Source organism: Petromyzon marinus, chromosome 64, assembly GCF_048934315.1.
Source record: "Petromyzon marinus isolate PM22_M1 ecotype Great Lakes invasive population chromosome 64, UKy_Petmar_22M1.pri1.0, whole genome shotgun sequence".
NCBI classification, from domain to species: Eukaryota; Metazoa; Chordata; class Hyperoartia; order Petromyzontiformes; family Petromyzontidae; genus Petromyzon; species Petromyzon marinus.
This window is the reverse complement of record NC_133730.1, coordinates 16,017,671-16,035,170: the sequence shown is the minus strand read 5'-3', so window position 1 is coordinate 16,035,170 and position 17,500 is coordinate 16,017,671. Positions and strand designations below refer to the sequence as shown.

Genomic DNA, 17,500 nt, shown 5'->3' with positions numbered 1-17,500 from the left:
GAGGTGTGGAGGACAACAAACTGAACACAAAAAGCAGTTCTAAAGAAATTGTTTTCAATCTAGATTTAAAAGTGCATAGCTCCAATGGCTTCCTAATATCGTAAGGAAGAGCATTCCAGTTGGCCGCAGAAGCCCATCTGAAAGCGAGTGATGCGGTGACTGTCTTTGTTCGATGGCTTGCCAAAAGCCACTGCTGCTAGGATGATCCACCAATCCCATCTCTCGATTGCAATCGTGCATTAGCTGCACACCTTGCATTCGCTGTTGAACCACTCGTCCATCACGTGTTCCATCATCGCAACTACAGCACTGCCCTGCACCTGTGGCCGCCACAGTTGCTAACATTGTGTTGTTTATATTCCTAATATTTTTCGGTAAAGTTCAACGTGACTTTACCGAAAAAACTAAGAATATGAATTACTGCAGTCACGAAAGCTTTAAATCAAAATTGTGTTGTTTGTTGAGGTGATCGGCAAGGCCCAGAAAGGCGAGCGGGAGGCGATGGACCGTGGGCTGGCTCGCATCGAGTGTGACATCAAGCAGGAGGTGGAGGGCCGGCCACACAAGATCAAGAAATACCTGTTGGAGTCGTTCCCCTTGCCAGGGACGAGCGCCGATCTTCGCCGACAGTTCACGACACAGCCGGCGACCGAGATGGTGCTGCAGGTCTTCCAGAACGCCGAGGACATCTTTGTGAATAAGCTGAAGAAGGTGGGGCCATGGCGTCTGGACTTAATGCAACAAAATTACCTTGCGAGAACATTCATGCATTTGCTTAGATTTGTCAAAGATTTTCCATAATACATTTGTCCTCGGAATTATTTAATAAGTGATAATCGCCATACGTTTCAAGTCTGTGGATACTTCCACCATTATCAAAAGACTTGCTCTACCACTGAATTAACACTCCTCTATAATATTTAGGGCCATCGCTTTCACAAAATTCAGTCACACGTTGAAACAAAAGTAAGGGGGGGCATTGAAATCGGTCGGACATCTATGCATGTATCACCCTCTATTTGTCCCAACAGAGTGATATGGCTGCACGTGGTTTGGGTCCTTTGTTGTTTCCACCAACAGTGTGTGCAGGACTTCCTGGGGCAGGTGAAAGGGGACACGCCGGCCCGGAATATGTTTCAGTTGGCCCTGTGCTGTAGCTCCCTCGAGACTCCTCGCGACCTCGTGGTCAAGGAGAAACCGGCCGCGTTTCTCGGCAACATCAGCACTCCCGACACCAGACCGCCGCCTACTCCGGGGAGTAAGGAGACAAATTTGCATATACAGTAGACTCGATTATCTGCGCTAATGACGTGGAGGATGGCTGCGGATAATTAAAAATCTCGGATGATCCAAAGATATCTATTTTTTGCGGATCTCTATGCCACAAACTAACGATCAACCGATCGATGCACGTGCTGGGTGATAACACTTTCCTGCTAATTTGACCAAGTCCAATATCGGCTCAACTTTCATGTGACGGACATTACTCTCACGTTCAGAGTGGGTTAGAATGTGCTTCCCTTTACTCTGTAGACCAGACGTCACTAGAAGCGATGTCAGAGGTAGCTTTGTGAAGTTCTCTTCTGTGGGCCATTCTCCAATAGGACGGGTTCCGCTGCTCCGTGAGAGATCCGAGTGGATACTCCGTCTCATGACACGATATCGAAAGCACAATCTGAATAAAATGTAGTTTCTCGTATTGTACATAAGGGATCAGACCACGGAGGACCGTCAAAATGCTGAGTGTGATCTTGAAATTTATCCTGGACTGGTTCGGGGGATAGTTGAACAATTTGAATATTGGGGCGATATCGTCTTGCATACGGGTGTGAGAAGTCTGCCAGTGGTTTTTTGAGTCCATCATCTAGATTTTTGGGTTAGATCATGTATACATGCACTAAATAATACGCGTTAATATGCACTATTTACGTGACCTAATCCAAAAGCTCTATTATGGATAATCATTGGTCGCGAAGGCCTTCGTGTTAAACTTGTTTTTTGAGTCATCTGGAGAGTGATGATGAAACTTATCGGGAGGCCGTAGATGAGACGTGGGGGTGGGGGGGCAGAGAGAGAGTTGCAGTTGTTGAGCCTATTGGAGCGAGTTACAGCATCGTTGTCCTCTCCTACAATGGCATTGCTTGTCTCCTTCGCAGAGGCAGTAGCCGAGCATCTGGTCCGTCTGCTGAGCCACGTAAGTAAGATGGCAAAGCCCCCGAGCCTATCTGCGCTGTTACGCGTGGAGAAGCAGCTTGCCGAGCATTTTGACTCGTGCGACCTCCCCAGCCTGGGCCTCGGCTCCTTGGACATCCTCCATCGCAACGCCCAGGTGCGTACGTGGCGTGCGTGAGCCCACCCGCCTCCAGCTGGTAAGAGGCAGTACAGCAAGTAGGTGTACGACACTGCCCGTGCAAAGTTTGAGTGTACTTACCGCCTCCGAGTGGCGCTCAATGTTAAGTTTGTTTCCAAAATTGTGCGCGGTAATATTAGTTTATTATTACGAACTTAAAACTCATTTGTCGATAACTTGAATACGTTTAAGCGTTATGTAATCACTACCAATGCAGAGCACAACAAAGTGTCACGTAAGATGCATGGGTTTTCTCTTGTCACTCTTAAAAAATATCTGTGAATTTGGAAAACATCCCAAAGGTAGATATTGAAAATCACCGTTAAAATTGAGTGTACAGCGGTGACATTCAGATAAAATATATGATAACACTATATATGCAAAGCGGCCAGGTGGCTCAGAGATCAAAGCAGTGCATTGGCAATAATGAGATTCTGGGCTTGAATCTGGATTTTGACCGCTTGGGTTGAAACCGAGGTCTCAAGTCTTATCAAGTCGATCGTCCGAGCCCAGTCACCAGCGACTGCACAATATTACGGTCTCATTAAACTTGGGTTTTGCACTTCATTTTCCTAATTCCATCTCTGAGAATAACAATTTCAGCTTGACTCTCGTGTGAAAGTGTTGGCTCCTATTGTGTACAAGATAAAACGCCACCCCCCGCATTTTATAACACAGGGCCTGCACGGCTATGCGAGATTTACCAATGGATGATTTATTTGTCTCTTGACATTACGCCAATAGCGCATTTGGAAAACTAAAATTGAGAACGAATTTTGTGTTAATTTGCAAACTTAAATCTGTAATATTTAATCAGTTTTCGTGCACTGCATTGTGAGATGCAGCTCCATGCGTATCGTTTAGCTTCAAGCCGGTGTTTGTCTTGCGGTCGCCTCGGTGTTGACGGATTTGTTGTGTCTGTAGTAGCTGTTGGAGGAGACTGGGGTTGTGATCTCTGCCCTAGGTGGATCTGGAGCCACAGCGGGAAGCTTCTGCCCAAAGCGCGACGAGCTGCATGGAGTTCATCCACCAGTGCGGCAGCCTCGACACCGCAGCGGTGAGACACGGGCCCCAGTAGGGGCCACAGGGGCGGCTCAGAGATGGGGATAAGGATTTGGAGATATAGGGCGCTCGCGGAAATAAACTCTTCAACTCAAAGCGCCTTACAGCAACGTCTCATCTCAACCATTCCATTGCTCTGCGGCAGTCTACCCGAGGGGACCCCCCCCCCCCCCCAATGGCAGCTGTTCCTATTTGGCACGTGGTACACGCACTACCAGCCTGTGAATGGACATGTCTGCCATTCGGGAGCGATGTTGAGTTTCCTACATGGTTTTTCCCCGATAAAGTAATTTGCAAGTATTTTTTATGATTTAGCAAATTTGGAACATGATGCGGTTACACGTGGCCAATTCTATTTTTTTTATACAGCGTCACAGGATTTTTATCATACATTGTGAAACAGATCTCTTTGTTTATGGTGAATAAACAGGCAACATTAACCAGGGCGGATGCTGGGTTTGAACCTGAGAACCACCACTCGGCCATGTTTCCATAAATTTGTGCAGTCACATTAACGCTGTTCACGTCGTACGCAATGGACACTTTATTATTAGCACCACCTCTGGACCTGTTTGGCTCCTGGTCCATTTTGAGAGGTCTTGTAAGGGCGACGTATTACAGTTTGATTTTATATCGGCACAGCAAATGGCAAATGGAAAACCACCCGTTCCGTGGGGGTGCTACGCGCTGGCACGGATCGGATGCGCCAGTGGAAAAGGGCTGCTAGCAACTCGGCCGCCTCCAAACGAAAGAGAGAGGGTTCCAGGTCTCTGTTGTTGGCTGTGTGCTCTGCAGCTGACGGCCGTGGACTGCGCTGTGGGGCAGCACTACGGCGTGCATTCCTGCCGCAACCTTGGGCACGGCCCCGTGGCCAACCTGGTAAAACTGGCGCAGAAGGCCAAGCCCGGTGGCAGCAGCGGCGGTGCCCATCGGTGCGCCGTCTTGTACGAGGAGACGGCGCTGTGTGCTCGCGACTCGAGGTTTGGCAGCCCCCTCCAAAGTGCCCTCCTCCTCACCCCTCTGCTCACCTCGTGATCTGCCTGACCGCCACGGGTCGCTCCTCAAAATTGTTGAGTCGGCGACAGACACTTGGGGTTCTTTAATCTTTCACATCAAAGGGTCAGTGAGCCACACCAATATGCCATTGGTAATGTAACTTAAGGATTCAATGTTCAAGGCAAGTGATTGTCGAGACAAACTGATGATTGTGTGTGTAACACCCTTCTGGCAGGCCACTGCCTGATGAAGGCCTCGCCACGTTGCTTTGGTCATGGGGGTTGTTGCACCAAACTTTACCACGCTTGGTGAAGGGGCGGGGATTAGGTTCAGGACTGGTTCAGATATCAGTCACCACTGACGTTAGCCATGGCTAGGAATCCAACTCGGATCGCCGCGTTAGTATCGCAGTGCACCAAACATTGCAGCAGTGCTTCAGAAATCATTCCGAAGTTGCTTGATATTGCACACAGTTTGAATAAACCATCATTACTTCAAAACATATTTTTACTTAAAATGTTACTTTGTACATGCTGTGATCGTAATAAAGAGTTGTGCTAGTTAGTAGTAACAGCGCGATACATCGGTTAAATCGATTAATATTTATTATTCAGCTGACAATTCACGTATTGAATTGCACGTGTAAGAATCAACTTCTAAAAAATTGTATCCCTTTTTATTTTAATAGTTTCACATTGCCACTGCAGAGAGTCGACATGATCAGTGTAAGTTCAAAAGAACTGACACACCTTGTGAAAAACCCAACGCAGAAGATCCCTGGGCTTGATATTCCACGAAGATCATGGTCCCCCTAAACCGCATCTGCACAAAACATGGCAGATGCGGATACCTGATGCACAAATAGAAAATTAAAAACTCTCCAGTGTTTGACTGTGGTCATCCAGAACAGATCGTACAACGTGAAACGACGCAATAGAAAATTAAAGTCAAGCCACAGTGTGATTGTGACCATGCAACCCAAACTATGCACGATATTGTGAACCACAGTCGTCTGTGCTCCTTCAACGGAGTAGGAATAGTAACCCTACACGAAGTTTCTCCTGAAGCCCTCTCGTCGTGACCAGCAGACCTCGGACATTGGCTTATGGCTCCTGAACATGTTGCCCTCATGCGCTGGAATAGAATAGCTCAGGGGTTGGCAATCTGTGTCTCCCGGTGCCACATGCTGCTCTTTAAAGACTGTTTGGTGATGTTGTTTATGAAGGACCACTGTCTCGAATTCACCACAGTGCATTGCGCCTCTTTAAATATTGAGTTGAGTAATCCCGGTAGTTGAGAAACTAAGGTAGTTGAGTACCCCGGGAACACGCTGTGGTTCGTGTCGCGTTAATAGCTCCGTACCGTGCCGTGTAACTCACTAAGCAGCCGATTGCTCGCGTGCAGTGGTAGTGCCGTGTTCATTGATAACACTGCACACTCCGTGCAGTGGTAGTGCCGTGTTCATTGATAACACTGCACACTCCGTGCAGCGTTGTGTGAGGATGGCTCACTAAATGAAAGGGGAGTCGTAGCTATCGCACTGTGGGGTGGTCATCGCCCTCCTCCCCCTGGGCATGTGCCGAGTGTGTTGTGTGCGTCGTGAGTCGTGGCGATGTAAACCCGGGGTAGCTCCTCTCTCCGTCTCTTCGTTTGTTGCTGTCCCGGCGAAGCTCGAGTTGGTGAGCGCAACGCGTGGCAGATCCGGCTTCACCCGTTCCCACTCCTCCCAGTCAGCGACTCCCAAACCCCCACTCAATAATCGCAGATCACTACCCAGGTCCTTATCAACCAAATTAATTTTACCTAAACAATTTTTTGTATTCTTAACAATGTATCCACAAATTTTGATTTAAAGCTTTCGTGACTGCAGTAATTCATATTCTTAGTTTTTTCGGTAAAGTCACGTTGAGTTATGGTCGAAACGTCGTGAGAATTTTTTATTGTTTTATATATATTTTGTTATTTTGTTGTTTCTCTTCAACGTGACTTTACCGAAAAAACTAAGAATATAATGTATCCACAGTTCAGTTTTTAAGTACAATTTTACCGAAGCACTGTATGTTGTCTTGGTGTGGACTGTGGCTGTTTTTGATATTGTTTTACTGCCTTTCCCAAGCTTGGAAATGTATGCATGAATGAAATTGGAACTTATATACTTCATTTATTTACTAATTGACAAAATATTTTTTTTTTCCAGGTAAGGCCTACTGAGCATATATAGCAGTTTTTCAGAAGCGACCTGGCCATCGCAAACGATAGCTCAACGAAGTGGCTTATCGTCACGTGGACATTTATAGCAGACAAATATACAGCATGCGTCAGGGTTGGGATGGAACCCACGACCTCCTGCGTACCAGGGGAGGTAGTTAACATCTCCCAGCCACCGTGGTGCCCTGTGGTCACGTGAGGCCTTCCACTTCTGAATGGCTTGCGATGCATATTTGAACATTACTGCAAGCGTCTTAGCCTCGTTCATTCGGTATTCGAGGGGAATATTGCCATTTAGTAACGCTGTTTCAAATATCGCGCATTGAACTTTCGATTTTAATTTGCAATGTAATTGAGGGACTGTGCGTTGTCTTGTCGTGGTCTGGTGCTGTTGTTGTGTTGCTGCCTTGCCCAAACTTGCATTTGTTGACAAATCGGCAGGAATCTATGTACTTTGTATTTTTAGCAACATGCTTACATTTTCCCCATCTTGCCTCTCATCGTTTTTGTACATACCTCGCTGACCTGCCCCTACTTGACATATGTGAAAAGAGCTTCATAGCTCATTGGATTCCTCCAGGATGAAAAAAAGATTCCGATTAATCAGTGGCACTGCCAAAAGCCTGCATCCACACACGACCAAGCACCCCTTGTAATGCCATACACATGGTTCCTTTCCCATAGACATGTAATTCTGCAAATGTGCAGAAATGTCTGCCGTATGCGAATTACTCCAGACAAGTTTATAGTATTAAACGTGACCTGTTGTGACTCGTCTAATGTGTATCGCGTGGTCGTTAGCACAGAAAGATGCGTCTGGTAACGTCCTAATGGACCAAACATAGTAAAAAGGAGGCTGGGTCTGCGTTGTTCAGAGTGACCACCATATACAGGGACTCTTCTACTTATGGACGAGTTAGGTTCCAGAAGTCTGTTCGTAAGTCTGTTTGTTCGTAAGTCCAACTTTACTCCTGTCGATTCCAAACATGTTGTACGGCGTGTACACTAAACACAGGGAATGGCTTTAAGAGTTGTATAATCTCCTGTAGACGTAGACGCCACTGGTTCTTCACGTTGTGTAGATGTAGATGCCACCACCACCATCTATTGCGTGGCGGTTGAACTTATGAATCTCGGTACAAACAGGCAACTGGACATATGGACAGGTTTCTTCGTATCTCTGAGACTTTCTAAGTTGAATGTTTGTAAGCGAAGGAGTCCCCGTAAATATTTTTGAGGACCACTGGGATCTTCAGTTTAAACCGTGAGTCTTGGAGTCATTGGACCAGAAAGAAGTGAGATAACAACGACAGTAACATTGAAAAATATGTACACAGGGCAGGGAGGGCCCAGCCGCATGACAGGATTTATTCAGAGGTATCGTCACGGTAACAGAAACAGCGCTCCCGAATGAATCGCAGAATCCCGCGAATATTCCGCCTCAGGCGGGAGAATCTCCGTCCAGGCCCGCGTGACACCTTTGGCCCAATCTTGTCGACGGCATCATCATCCTCCTCCTCGTTGTTGTTGTTGCCTAGTTGGAGAGCAGGGCCCCGCCTGGCAAATGGACGCACGCGCCATCGTTAGCACGGTCGGCTATGGTTAGCACGGTCGGCTACGGTTAGCACGGTCGGCTACGGTTAGCACGGTCGGCTACAGTTAGCACGATCGGCTGCGTACGGGTGCAAAATTATTTCAACGTACACACATACACGTATTCATTATGCCACCGTCTGCCCCATCATGCATTCTCGGCTGTGCTTACACTGGTCGCTGTAGTGCACCTCATATGCGTCCGACCGCTCAAATGCGAGGTAGGAGGATGCCACACATCTCTGACTATGGCCAGTAGCGGAATGCTACATTCCTATAACAGAAGCCAATGGTGGTGTATAATAGGATGACCGCTGTTGACTTCCCACAAAATGGGATTCATTATTTGACTAAAGCTCGGGTTGATAAATAAGCTGTTAACATTCTTGACCTGGATTTTGAACTCGCAAGCGTACAGTGATCGTGGAGTGTTCTAACCGCAGCACCTCCAAGTGGAATGCAGTGCAATTCATATATTTATAATTAAGATAAATATTTTTACTAGGAATGCATTTAGCTGCAGATTGGTGGAGATGAGGTTAGGAATAAGATATTACATCCTATGGAGCCCTGGGATATTTACATCTTCAAGTGAGATGAACTAAAGAGGTGAATGCCATTACAGAATCCTCATTTTACAACTCCTCATGAAACAGATTCCCCGTTCTTACAACACAGAACTTGTCTCACCTGATACAGAACCCAAATCTCATGTGTCCTCAATATTTTTTACTTCCTCTCAATCGTGAATACCACATTGTGGGAATCAACAGTGGTTGTAATATGAATCGACTTGCCCTTGCTATAGGAATGTGTGATTTACTCAAATAACTAATTTATGATGATCGATGGTGTTTGCTATATGCTAATTTATATCAGGAGACACTTTGTCTGAATGACCTCCCCAATACACATTTTTCTCAAGGTGCACTTCTGCGTGGAGACTCACTCTTGTCTCGTGGCCGACTCCATCTCCTCCTCCTCCGCGATGACGTCATTGGTGCCACCACTTTGATTGGGGATTTTTTCAGACAGGCGTGTTACCACACAGTCACCTGCTGACTCCACTCCCCGCTCCGACTCCATTCCCCAATCCGAGTTTGAAGCCCACTCGCTCACAGAAACTGAGCCTGCAGTATTCTGATTTGACCAAGTGGACTCCGAAGTCTGCCTCCTTGCAGCAGGGACTTGGCAATCTCCCTGGCTGAGACGGGGGACTGCCGAGAGGCTGCAGGCCGCCACCGGCTCCGTGTCCATGGCTGGGCAAGGCGGGAAGTTCGCTTGCGGTGGCACGGCCCTGCCGCCCAACAATAATGGGTGGTTGAGGGCCTCCGTGGGTGTGAGGCGACGTTGGGGATTCCACCTGCCAAGGAGGCAAGCGGAGGGAGTCAGGTGCCTGTTGCATTCTAAAATCGCTTCATTGAATCGTGGTCTGGGGTGAAATGCGCAATTCTATCCTCAACACTTTTGTCAGAAACGATATTTATTTTAAAAAGCGACGAGATGAAGAAACGATGCCCCGGTGTGACACAAAACTTTGCAGTCCTAGCCCAAACGACACGTGAGGTCTAAGATCGTTTCCAGTAATGTTGATGGAAGACGCAAAGTGATTTATATTTAATTATTTGTACGAGGTGAAATGTAGACAATAGTAACAAGTCTCTTACTGAAGGCACCCGCGGAGAAAATTGATGAACTTTTGATTGCGGGTTCCCAGAACCGCATTCAAAGACACGGAGCACGGGACGATCCGTTTCCCGTTGACGACGGGGCGATTCTTTTTGTCTGTTTATCGGAGAGAGAAAAAGAGAGAAACACTGAATTAGTTGTGGCGATCAGTACAATGCGGCGGCGGTCCTTAACCCTCCAATTGCGATGTTTGCAAATATGATTCCATGTTGGCGGTCGACTACAGCCTGTCATCCCTCCAGGGTCGATAAAATTTGTAACCGTTTGTGAGACGTTTGCAGTAGTCGTGTGGAAAGGATGGCTCCTAATTCCCACTGTCAACTCTGGGCCACCAGAGGAGACGAGAACCTCCTGATACTTGTTTGAGCAAGGAGACACTTTGATGTTTATTTTAGAATTATATTATTATTTGCATCACTTGGAGAGGATGGTAATTTGTTGTACAAGCGTGCTTTTAAGCATAATATATTTCTCAATCAAGGACCCACAGTTTGTGTGGAGGGTTGTTCTCTGTGGTTGTTTTATACTATGGTAGAACTGCTCTATGCTGATTTAGGATACCGTCGCATCTGCCACACAATTTTTAAAAGTTGTGCTAAGTCATGCTGAAATAAAAAAAACGGCCACTCATCTTCATGAAAAATGTGATGGCCAGAATTCCATGTAATTAATACACACGTCCTCTGTTGGATTGCAAATCCCTATGGGTTTTCCAAATATACTGTGCTACCTAAACATTACCGTTCCTTTAAAGTATTTTTTTCATAAGACTCCTTGCTGTCGCACTAATTCAACACGTACTGGCAAGTACGTTGCCAAGACCGTTGTGACTTTTAAACCCAAATAAAGCACAGTTCATTTTTTAATTACGCGAAGCAGTTTCCATGCCTTTCTATTCAAGCACAGAGCACGAGACACGCGGCTGCACGGCCACGACTCTCCGGGCAGTGACAGCAGCAGCAGCAACAGCTACGAACTCCAACACCACCACCTCACCACCCCCCCTGTCCACTCACCAAAGGAGATAATGTTGTGGGTCGAGGCGTCAATCATGGCTTTGGGTGGGAGCCCCAACATCTGAAACCAAGATCACAAGAGGGATGAGTTGGATGAGGTCTGTCGCTCGAGTGAACAGAGCGTACATACGCTGCTCTTTGTCTCATTGAAACGTCGATGTACAATGAACTTTGCCTGCTCTTGTACATACTGTTTGCAGATATTTATCTCTATCATCAGGCGAATCATACATATTTGGTCTTTAATTGATGACGTGGTTACTACGTGCGGCTTCGTTGCTCTCCAACACAGGCTCTGAAAGCCTCGGGGATTAACAACAAACCACAATAATCATAACAATAGTAATCATTCCAACGGACATCAGCCTGACGCTCTGATTCTCTGGTATTACCGATGAACCTGAAATCTCTCTTTACTCCTTTACTCATGCAAATGGTGCGTGATCACGCAGTGAACACGTCCACTCCTCTCCCGTGTACCGGTAGCTGAGCGACATTTTTTGACCAGTGAAAGGCCCAGAGGATGACGACAGCCCTGCACGTAACCAGCTTTGTCGCATGAGCCATCGCACAGCGGGTCTGTACGCTGGTGGATCGTCGTGCGCCATCAGTCATAACCAACCCCCTGCTGCTGCTGCTGCTGTTGTTTATCGTGGACTCCATCGTTGGTTCAAATTCGAATTAAACCCTCCCTCCTCCTTTATATGGCGCAGTTGGAACTGTCCCATGGGAAATATGACGCCCGGTTTGGTGGTGCCGTATCGGGCTCGAGGTTTGTTACAATAAAAATTATAGAATTCATCAGTATGTATATATTATAATAATTAATATTTGTAAGGCGCATTTAATCCGATGATCCCAATGCGCCCCGTGTATGGAAAGCAGGGAAATGAGACGACCAAAACGAGGAAATGAGACGACCAAAACTATGGGGAATAGGCCATTTTACCGAGGTGAGTTTTCATGGTGAGATTTAAATAGCTTTAAAAATTCTGTCTTGTTTTCAGAGGCCAACGCGTTCCATAGTCTTGGAGCTGCACTGGCAAAAAGCCCGATCGCCCCCAGGAATTGAGACTTGACCTCAGAAAACTGAGTAGGAGATCAGAAGATCTCAAGGACCTCATTGGTGTACATGAGTGGATCAGCTCCTGTAAGTATTGTGGGGCTAACCCACTGACAGCCTTGTAGCTCAACAGCAGGACCTTATAACCAACTGGATATATATGCAATGGTGTTTTCCTACGCGTCAGATACCTGGATGAGATACCCGATGTGGTCTTCCGAGCTTGTCTTGAAGAGCAGGTTCCCGAGGAGCATCTCGGCCACCACACATCCGAGTGACCACATGTCCGCGCTGCATGTGACCGGGAGCCCAAAGTACATTTCGGGGGCCATGTATCATATCGAGCCAAGACACCAAGCTCCTAGCAACACACGGACAGACAGGTGACCAAACAAGGTGGCACTTGCACATTATTCATCTGTACTTGTGAAGTGCAGAATAGATGAGGGTATGCACACGCAGTCACGTATGGCACTCAAAATACGCACAATGACAAAGATCGCCCACGTAAATGCGTGTATCAGCTGGGTAGCACTTAGAAATGTAAATTATTTTCATTACACTGGTGCCAGCTATCATAGAGTGCAGCTGTCGTGTCGCGAGAGTTCTCTGCGGTGAGTAACAACTTCTTTAAAAGCAACGGCGCTGCGACGCCTCTCTGAATAAAATTAACGCCGAGCCGCTTTGCGCGTTTCAAGATTCAGTGATGAACCGGGGACGCCTACCACCACCCTGTAACGTGCAGACGTCTCGGAACGGGAAAAGGTTAAGTGAGGAATGAGGACAAAGGTACTTAGGGCTGCCATGAGATCTGTACATTTGCAATCGTAAATCACATGTAAATCACACGTAAATCAGCCATCCGCGACGAAAATTCCAATGGGATTGTCTACTGGCTCCAGACTTTCAATACCAGCAATCGATTATGAAAATTGTTAGCGGTTTACTGGTTACTGTTTGACAACTACCCTCCTCAAACCTGGGAGGTTGAGAGTTGAAATCCTGGCCAAATGATTGACGAAATTTAACGTTTGAAGGGTATCAGTGTCACTACCACACTTTGTTTAAGCGGTGCTAACCACCACGCCACCACAGCACGAAGACAAAGACCCCCCCCCCCATATAGCTTAAACAGGCTTGTAGCGCAGCGTGCTAACCGTTAACACCACCGCTCCCCACAAACACTGTGACACGCACACACACATGCTGCTACACACGTACACACATTCACAGGGCAGCTAGATCACTCACTTGGGCAGGTCTCGCTGATGCTCAGGCCAAAATCCGTGAGCCTGATATTGCCACTGATGTGGTCTTTGACCAAGATGTTTGCCTGCAAAAAAGACGGTGGTTGTCAGTGAAACTCGTGGTGTGTCGGTGAGATTGCGTCTTGTTGAATTGGTTCATGGCGGTTTACTCAAAGATTTCATGTACTCATTTTTGTTGAACACTTAATGCCCTTTGTAAATGTAATCATGCTTGAAGATCTCCCTACCCCATGCTGTGTTAATCAAGGGGGTTGTATGGCCATACCTCACCATGCTGCTCAGGGCGCTGTTGTTTACCAGTTTGAGGCCCCACTGAGCTATGGAGCTATTTTTCAGAAGCAACCTGGCTATCACAAATGTTATCTTCAACGAAGTGGCTTATCCCGTGGAAATGTATAGAGGCCAAATACTCTAAACGCGTGATGTTTATTTTAAATGTAGTGAGAGAGACATGCAACCTCAAAATATACAGCAGGTGACAGGGTCCGGATTGAATCCATGGCCTCCTGCGTACCAGGCGAGTAGTTAACATATTGCCACTGTGGTGCCCTGTGGTCACGTGAGGCCTACCACTTCTGAATGGCTTGTGATGCATATTTGAACATTACTGCAAGCGTCTTAGCCTCATTCATTAGTCAGGTATTCGAAGGGAATATTGTCATTTGGTAACGCTATTTCAAATATCGCTCATTAAACGTTCAATTTTAATGCAATGCAATTGAGGGACTTTGTGGAGTCTTGTCGTGGTCTGGAGCTGTGGTTGTTGTGTTTCTACCTTGCCCAAGCTTGCATTTGTTGACAAATTGGCAGGAATGTATGTACTTTGTATTTTTAGCAATTTGCTTACATTTTCTCCATCTTGCCTCTCATCGGTTTTGGAAATAGCTCGCTGACCCGCCCCTACTGGACATATGTGAAAAAGATCTTCATAGCTCATCGGATTCCTCCAGGATATAAAAAAGATTCTGATTAATCAGTGGCGCTGCAAACAACCTATTCTCTGTATTGCTGCGGGAATCTGCATCCACACATGATCAAGCACCCCTGTGTAATGCAATACACATGGTTCCTTTATCATAGACATGTAATTCTGCAAATGTGCAGAAATGTCTACCGTATGCGACTTACTCCAGACAAGTTTAGACTATTAAACGTGACCTGTTGTGACTCGTCTAATGTGTATTGTGTGGTCGTTATCACAGAAAGATGCATCTGGTAATGTCCTAATGGACCAAAAATAGTAAAAAGGAGGCTGGGTCTGTGTTGTTCAGAGTGACCACCATATACAGACTCTTGTACGTACAAACGAGTTCGGTTCCAGAGGTCTGTTCGTAAGTCGATTTGTTCGTGAGTCCAACTTTACTCCCGTCGATTTCAAACACGTTTTACGGCTTGTACACTAAACACGGGGAATGGCTTTGACAGTTGCCTCTGGTTCTTCACGTTCTGCAGATGTAGATGCCACCATGAACTTGCGACTCTCGGTCCGAACAGGAAACTGGACATACGGACAGGTTTGATCATATCTCTGAAAGTTCGTAAGTCGAATGTTCGTAAGTAGGGGTGTCCCTGTGTAGTGGCATAGAATCGTAATGTAACAGCATAGCGCTTGCTGCTGGCAGGGAAAGGGATGTGAGGCTTACGGCCCTGACGTCAGCAGGCCAGGTTATACACCAGAGGGGGATCTAGGGAAAGGTCGCAGAAGGGGCACTGAATTCATAATGATACAATAATTCAGTAACACTGTACAAGTGTACAGCACGTCAGATAATTACATTGCCTAACCCTGGTTGGAAACACCGTGGGAGTGAAGAAGAAGAAGGATTAATAATCATTATTATTTACATTAGTAAGGTGCATTTCATCCGTATGCCACCATACTTAACTTGGAGTGTCTAAATTCCCTTTGCCCACCAGAATGAACAGACCTCATCTTTCCCACCCCTGCAGACTTGGTATTAAAGTAGATAAATGCTAACGTTTACAAAGTAACGGACTCATGACCAATTTCATTTCTACATAAATCAATCATTCGGAAATAGGCCCCACTATACTCCACCGACTACAGCACTCCAATCTTGCCTCCTCGTTTTGCCTCTTCCACCTGCCTCATGCTCGTCAGCACCGCCTTTCGTGCAGCCATGCGGGTGTGAGGTCATCATCACGAGAGGCCGTGCACTTCATCGTTCGCACGCGGCGGAGGAACCACTGAAGTCAAACGTTTACATTTGTGCAGTTTAGTGGGGTCATTTCCGAGCGAACTCGGTTTGAAAGTGGTTATCGTTAAATGTGGAAGGGCTTGGGTTAGTTTTCGGGTTGCCACCTTTTCCACTATGGAGATCAAACCTAGACCTACAGTGAGGGAAAAAAGTATTTGATCCCCTGCTGATTTTGTACGTTTGCCCACTGACAAATAAATGATCAGTCTATAATTTAAATGGTAGGTTTATTTGAACAGTGAGAGACAGAATAACAAGAAAATCAAGAAGAACGCATGTCAAAAATGTTCTAAATTGATTTGCATTTTAATGAGGGAAATAAGTATTTGACCCCTCTGCAAAAGATGACTTAGTACTTGTTATAATCTTAGTTCTTTCGGTAAAGTCACGTTGAAGGGAAACAATAAAATATATATAAAACAATACAAAATATATATTTTATTATTTTATTGTTTCCCTTCAACGTGACTTTACCGAAAGAACTAAGAATATGAATTACTGCAGTCACGAAAGCTTTAAATCAAAATTTAGTACTTGTTGGCAAAACCCTTGTTGGCAATCACAGAGGTCAGACGTTTCTTGTAGTTTGCCACCAGGTTTGCACACATCTCAGGAGGGATTTTGTCACCCTCCCCTTTGCAGATCTTCTCCAAGTCATTAAGGTTTCGAGGCTGACGTTTGGCAACTTGAACCTTCAGCTCCCTCCACAAATGTTCTATGGGATTAAGGTCTGGAGACTGGCTAGGCCACTCCAGGACCTTAATGTGCTTCTTCTTGAGCCACTCCTTTGTTGCCTTGGCCATGTGTTTTGGGTCATTGTCATACTGGAATACCCATCCACGACCCATTTTCAATGCCCTGGCTGAGGGAAGGAGGTTCTCACCCAAGATTTGACGGTACATGGCCCCGTCCATCGTCCCTTTGATGCGGTGATGTTGTCCTGTCCCCTTAGCAGAAAAACATCCCCAAAGCATAATGTTTCCACCTCCATGTTTGACGGTGGGGATGGTGTTATTGGGGTCATAGGCAGCATTCCTCCTCCAAACACGGCGAGTTGAGTTGATGCCAAAGAGCTCCATTTTGGTCTCATCTGACCACAACACTTTCACCCAGTTGTCCTCTGAATCATTCAGATGTTCATTGGCAAACTTCAGATGGGCATGTATATGTGCTTTCTTGAGCAGAGGGACCTTGCGGGCGCTGCAGGATTTCAGTCCTTCACGGCGTAGTGTGTTACCAATTGTTTTCTTGGTGACTATTGTCCCAGCTGCCTTGAGATCATTGACAAGATCCTCCCGTGTAGTTCTGGGCTGATTCCTCACCGTCCTCATGATCATTGCAACTCCACGGGGTGAGATCTTGCATGGAACTTCAGGCCGAGGGAGATTGACAGTTCTTTTGTGTTTCTTCCATTTGCGAATAATCGCACCAACTGTTGTCACCTTCTCGCCAAGCTGCTTGGCAATGGTCCTGTAGCCCATTCCAGCCTTGTGTAGGTCTACAATCTTGTCCCTGACATCCTTGGAGAGCTCTTTGGTCTTGGCCATGGTGGAGAGTTTGGTATCTGATTGATTGATTGCTTCTGTGGACAGGTGTCTTTTATACAGGTAACAAGCTGAGATTAGGAGCACTCCCTTTAAGAGTGGGCTCCTAATCTCAGCTCGTTACCTGTATAAAAGACACCTGGGAGCCAGAAATCTTTATAATTGAGAAGGGGTCAAATACTTATTTCCCTCATTAAAATGCAAATCAATTTATAAAAATTTTGACATGCGTTTTTCTGGATTTTTTTGTTGTTATTCTGTCTCTCACTGTTCAAATAAACCTACCATTAAAATTATAGACTGATAATTTCTTTGTCAGTGGGCAAACGTACAAAATCAGCAGGGGATCAAATACTTGTTTCCCTCACTGTATGTTTCAGTTGGTCTAGGTCTGTCAACAACCATGCAGTAGTAAAGTTCAGCACAGTACCGACACCAGATCTCGGTACAAATTAATTCATGCCACCCAAACACAGATGCCAATTCACAGAC

General features: G+C 46.2%; 1 protein-coding gene across 1 annotated transcript; it reads left to right on the top strand.

The window, feature by feature from the left end:
* The first annotated feature begins 1,997 nt into the window (after positions 1–1,997).
* Positions 1,998–7,104, top strand: LOC142906444 (uncharacterized). Its single transcript, XM_076054181.1, has 3 exons — positions 1,998–2,329; positions 3,315–3,407; positions 4,208–7,104. The coding sequence occupies exons 1-3, from the start codon at positions 2,045–2,047 to the stop codon at positions 4,445–4,447; spliced, it is 618 nt and encodes a 205-aa protein (XP_075910296.1). The 5' UTR covers positions 1,998–2,044; the 3' UTR covers positions 4,448–7,104.
* Positions 7,105–17,500: the final 10,396 nt, after the last annotated feature.

Excerpts from the sequence above, each read along its gene's own strand:
- LOC142906444 (XM_076054181.1), top strand. The coding sequence starts at position 2,045 with ATGAGACGTGGGGGTGGGGGGGCAGAGAGAGAGTTGCAGTTGTTGAGC. Across the intron at positions 2,330-3,314 it reads TCCTCCATCGCAACGCCCAG|GTGGATCTGGAGCCACAGCG; the intron begins GTGCGTACGTGG and ends TCTCTGCCCTAG. Across the intron at positions 3,408-4,207 it reads GCAGCCTCGACACCGCAGCG|CTGACGGCCGTGGACTGCGC; the intron begins GTGAGACACGGG and ends TGTGCTCTGCAG.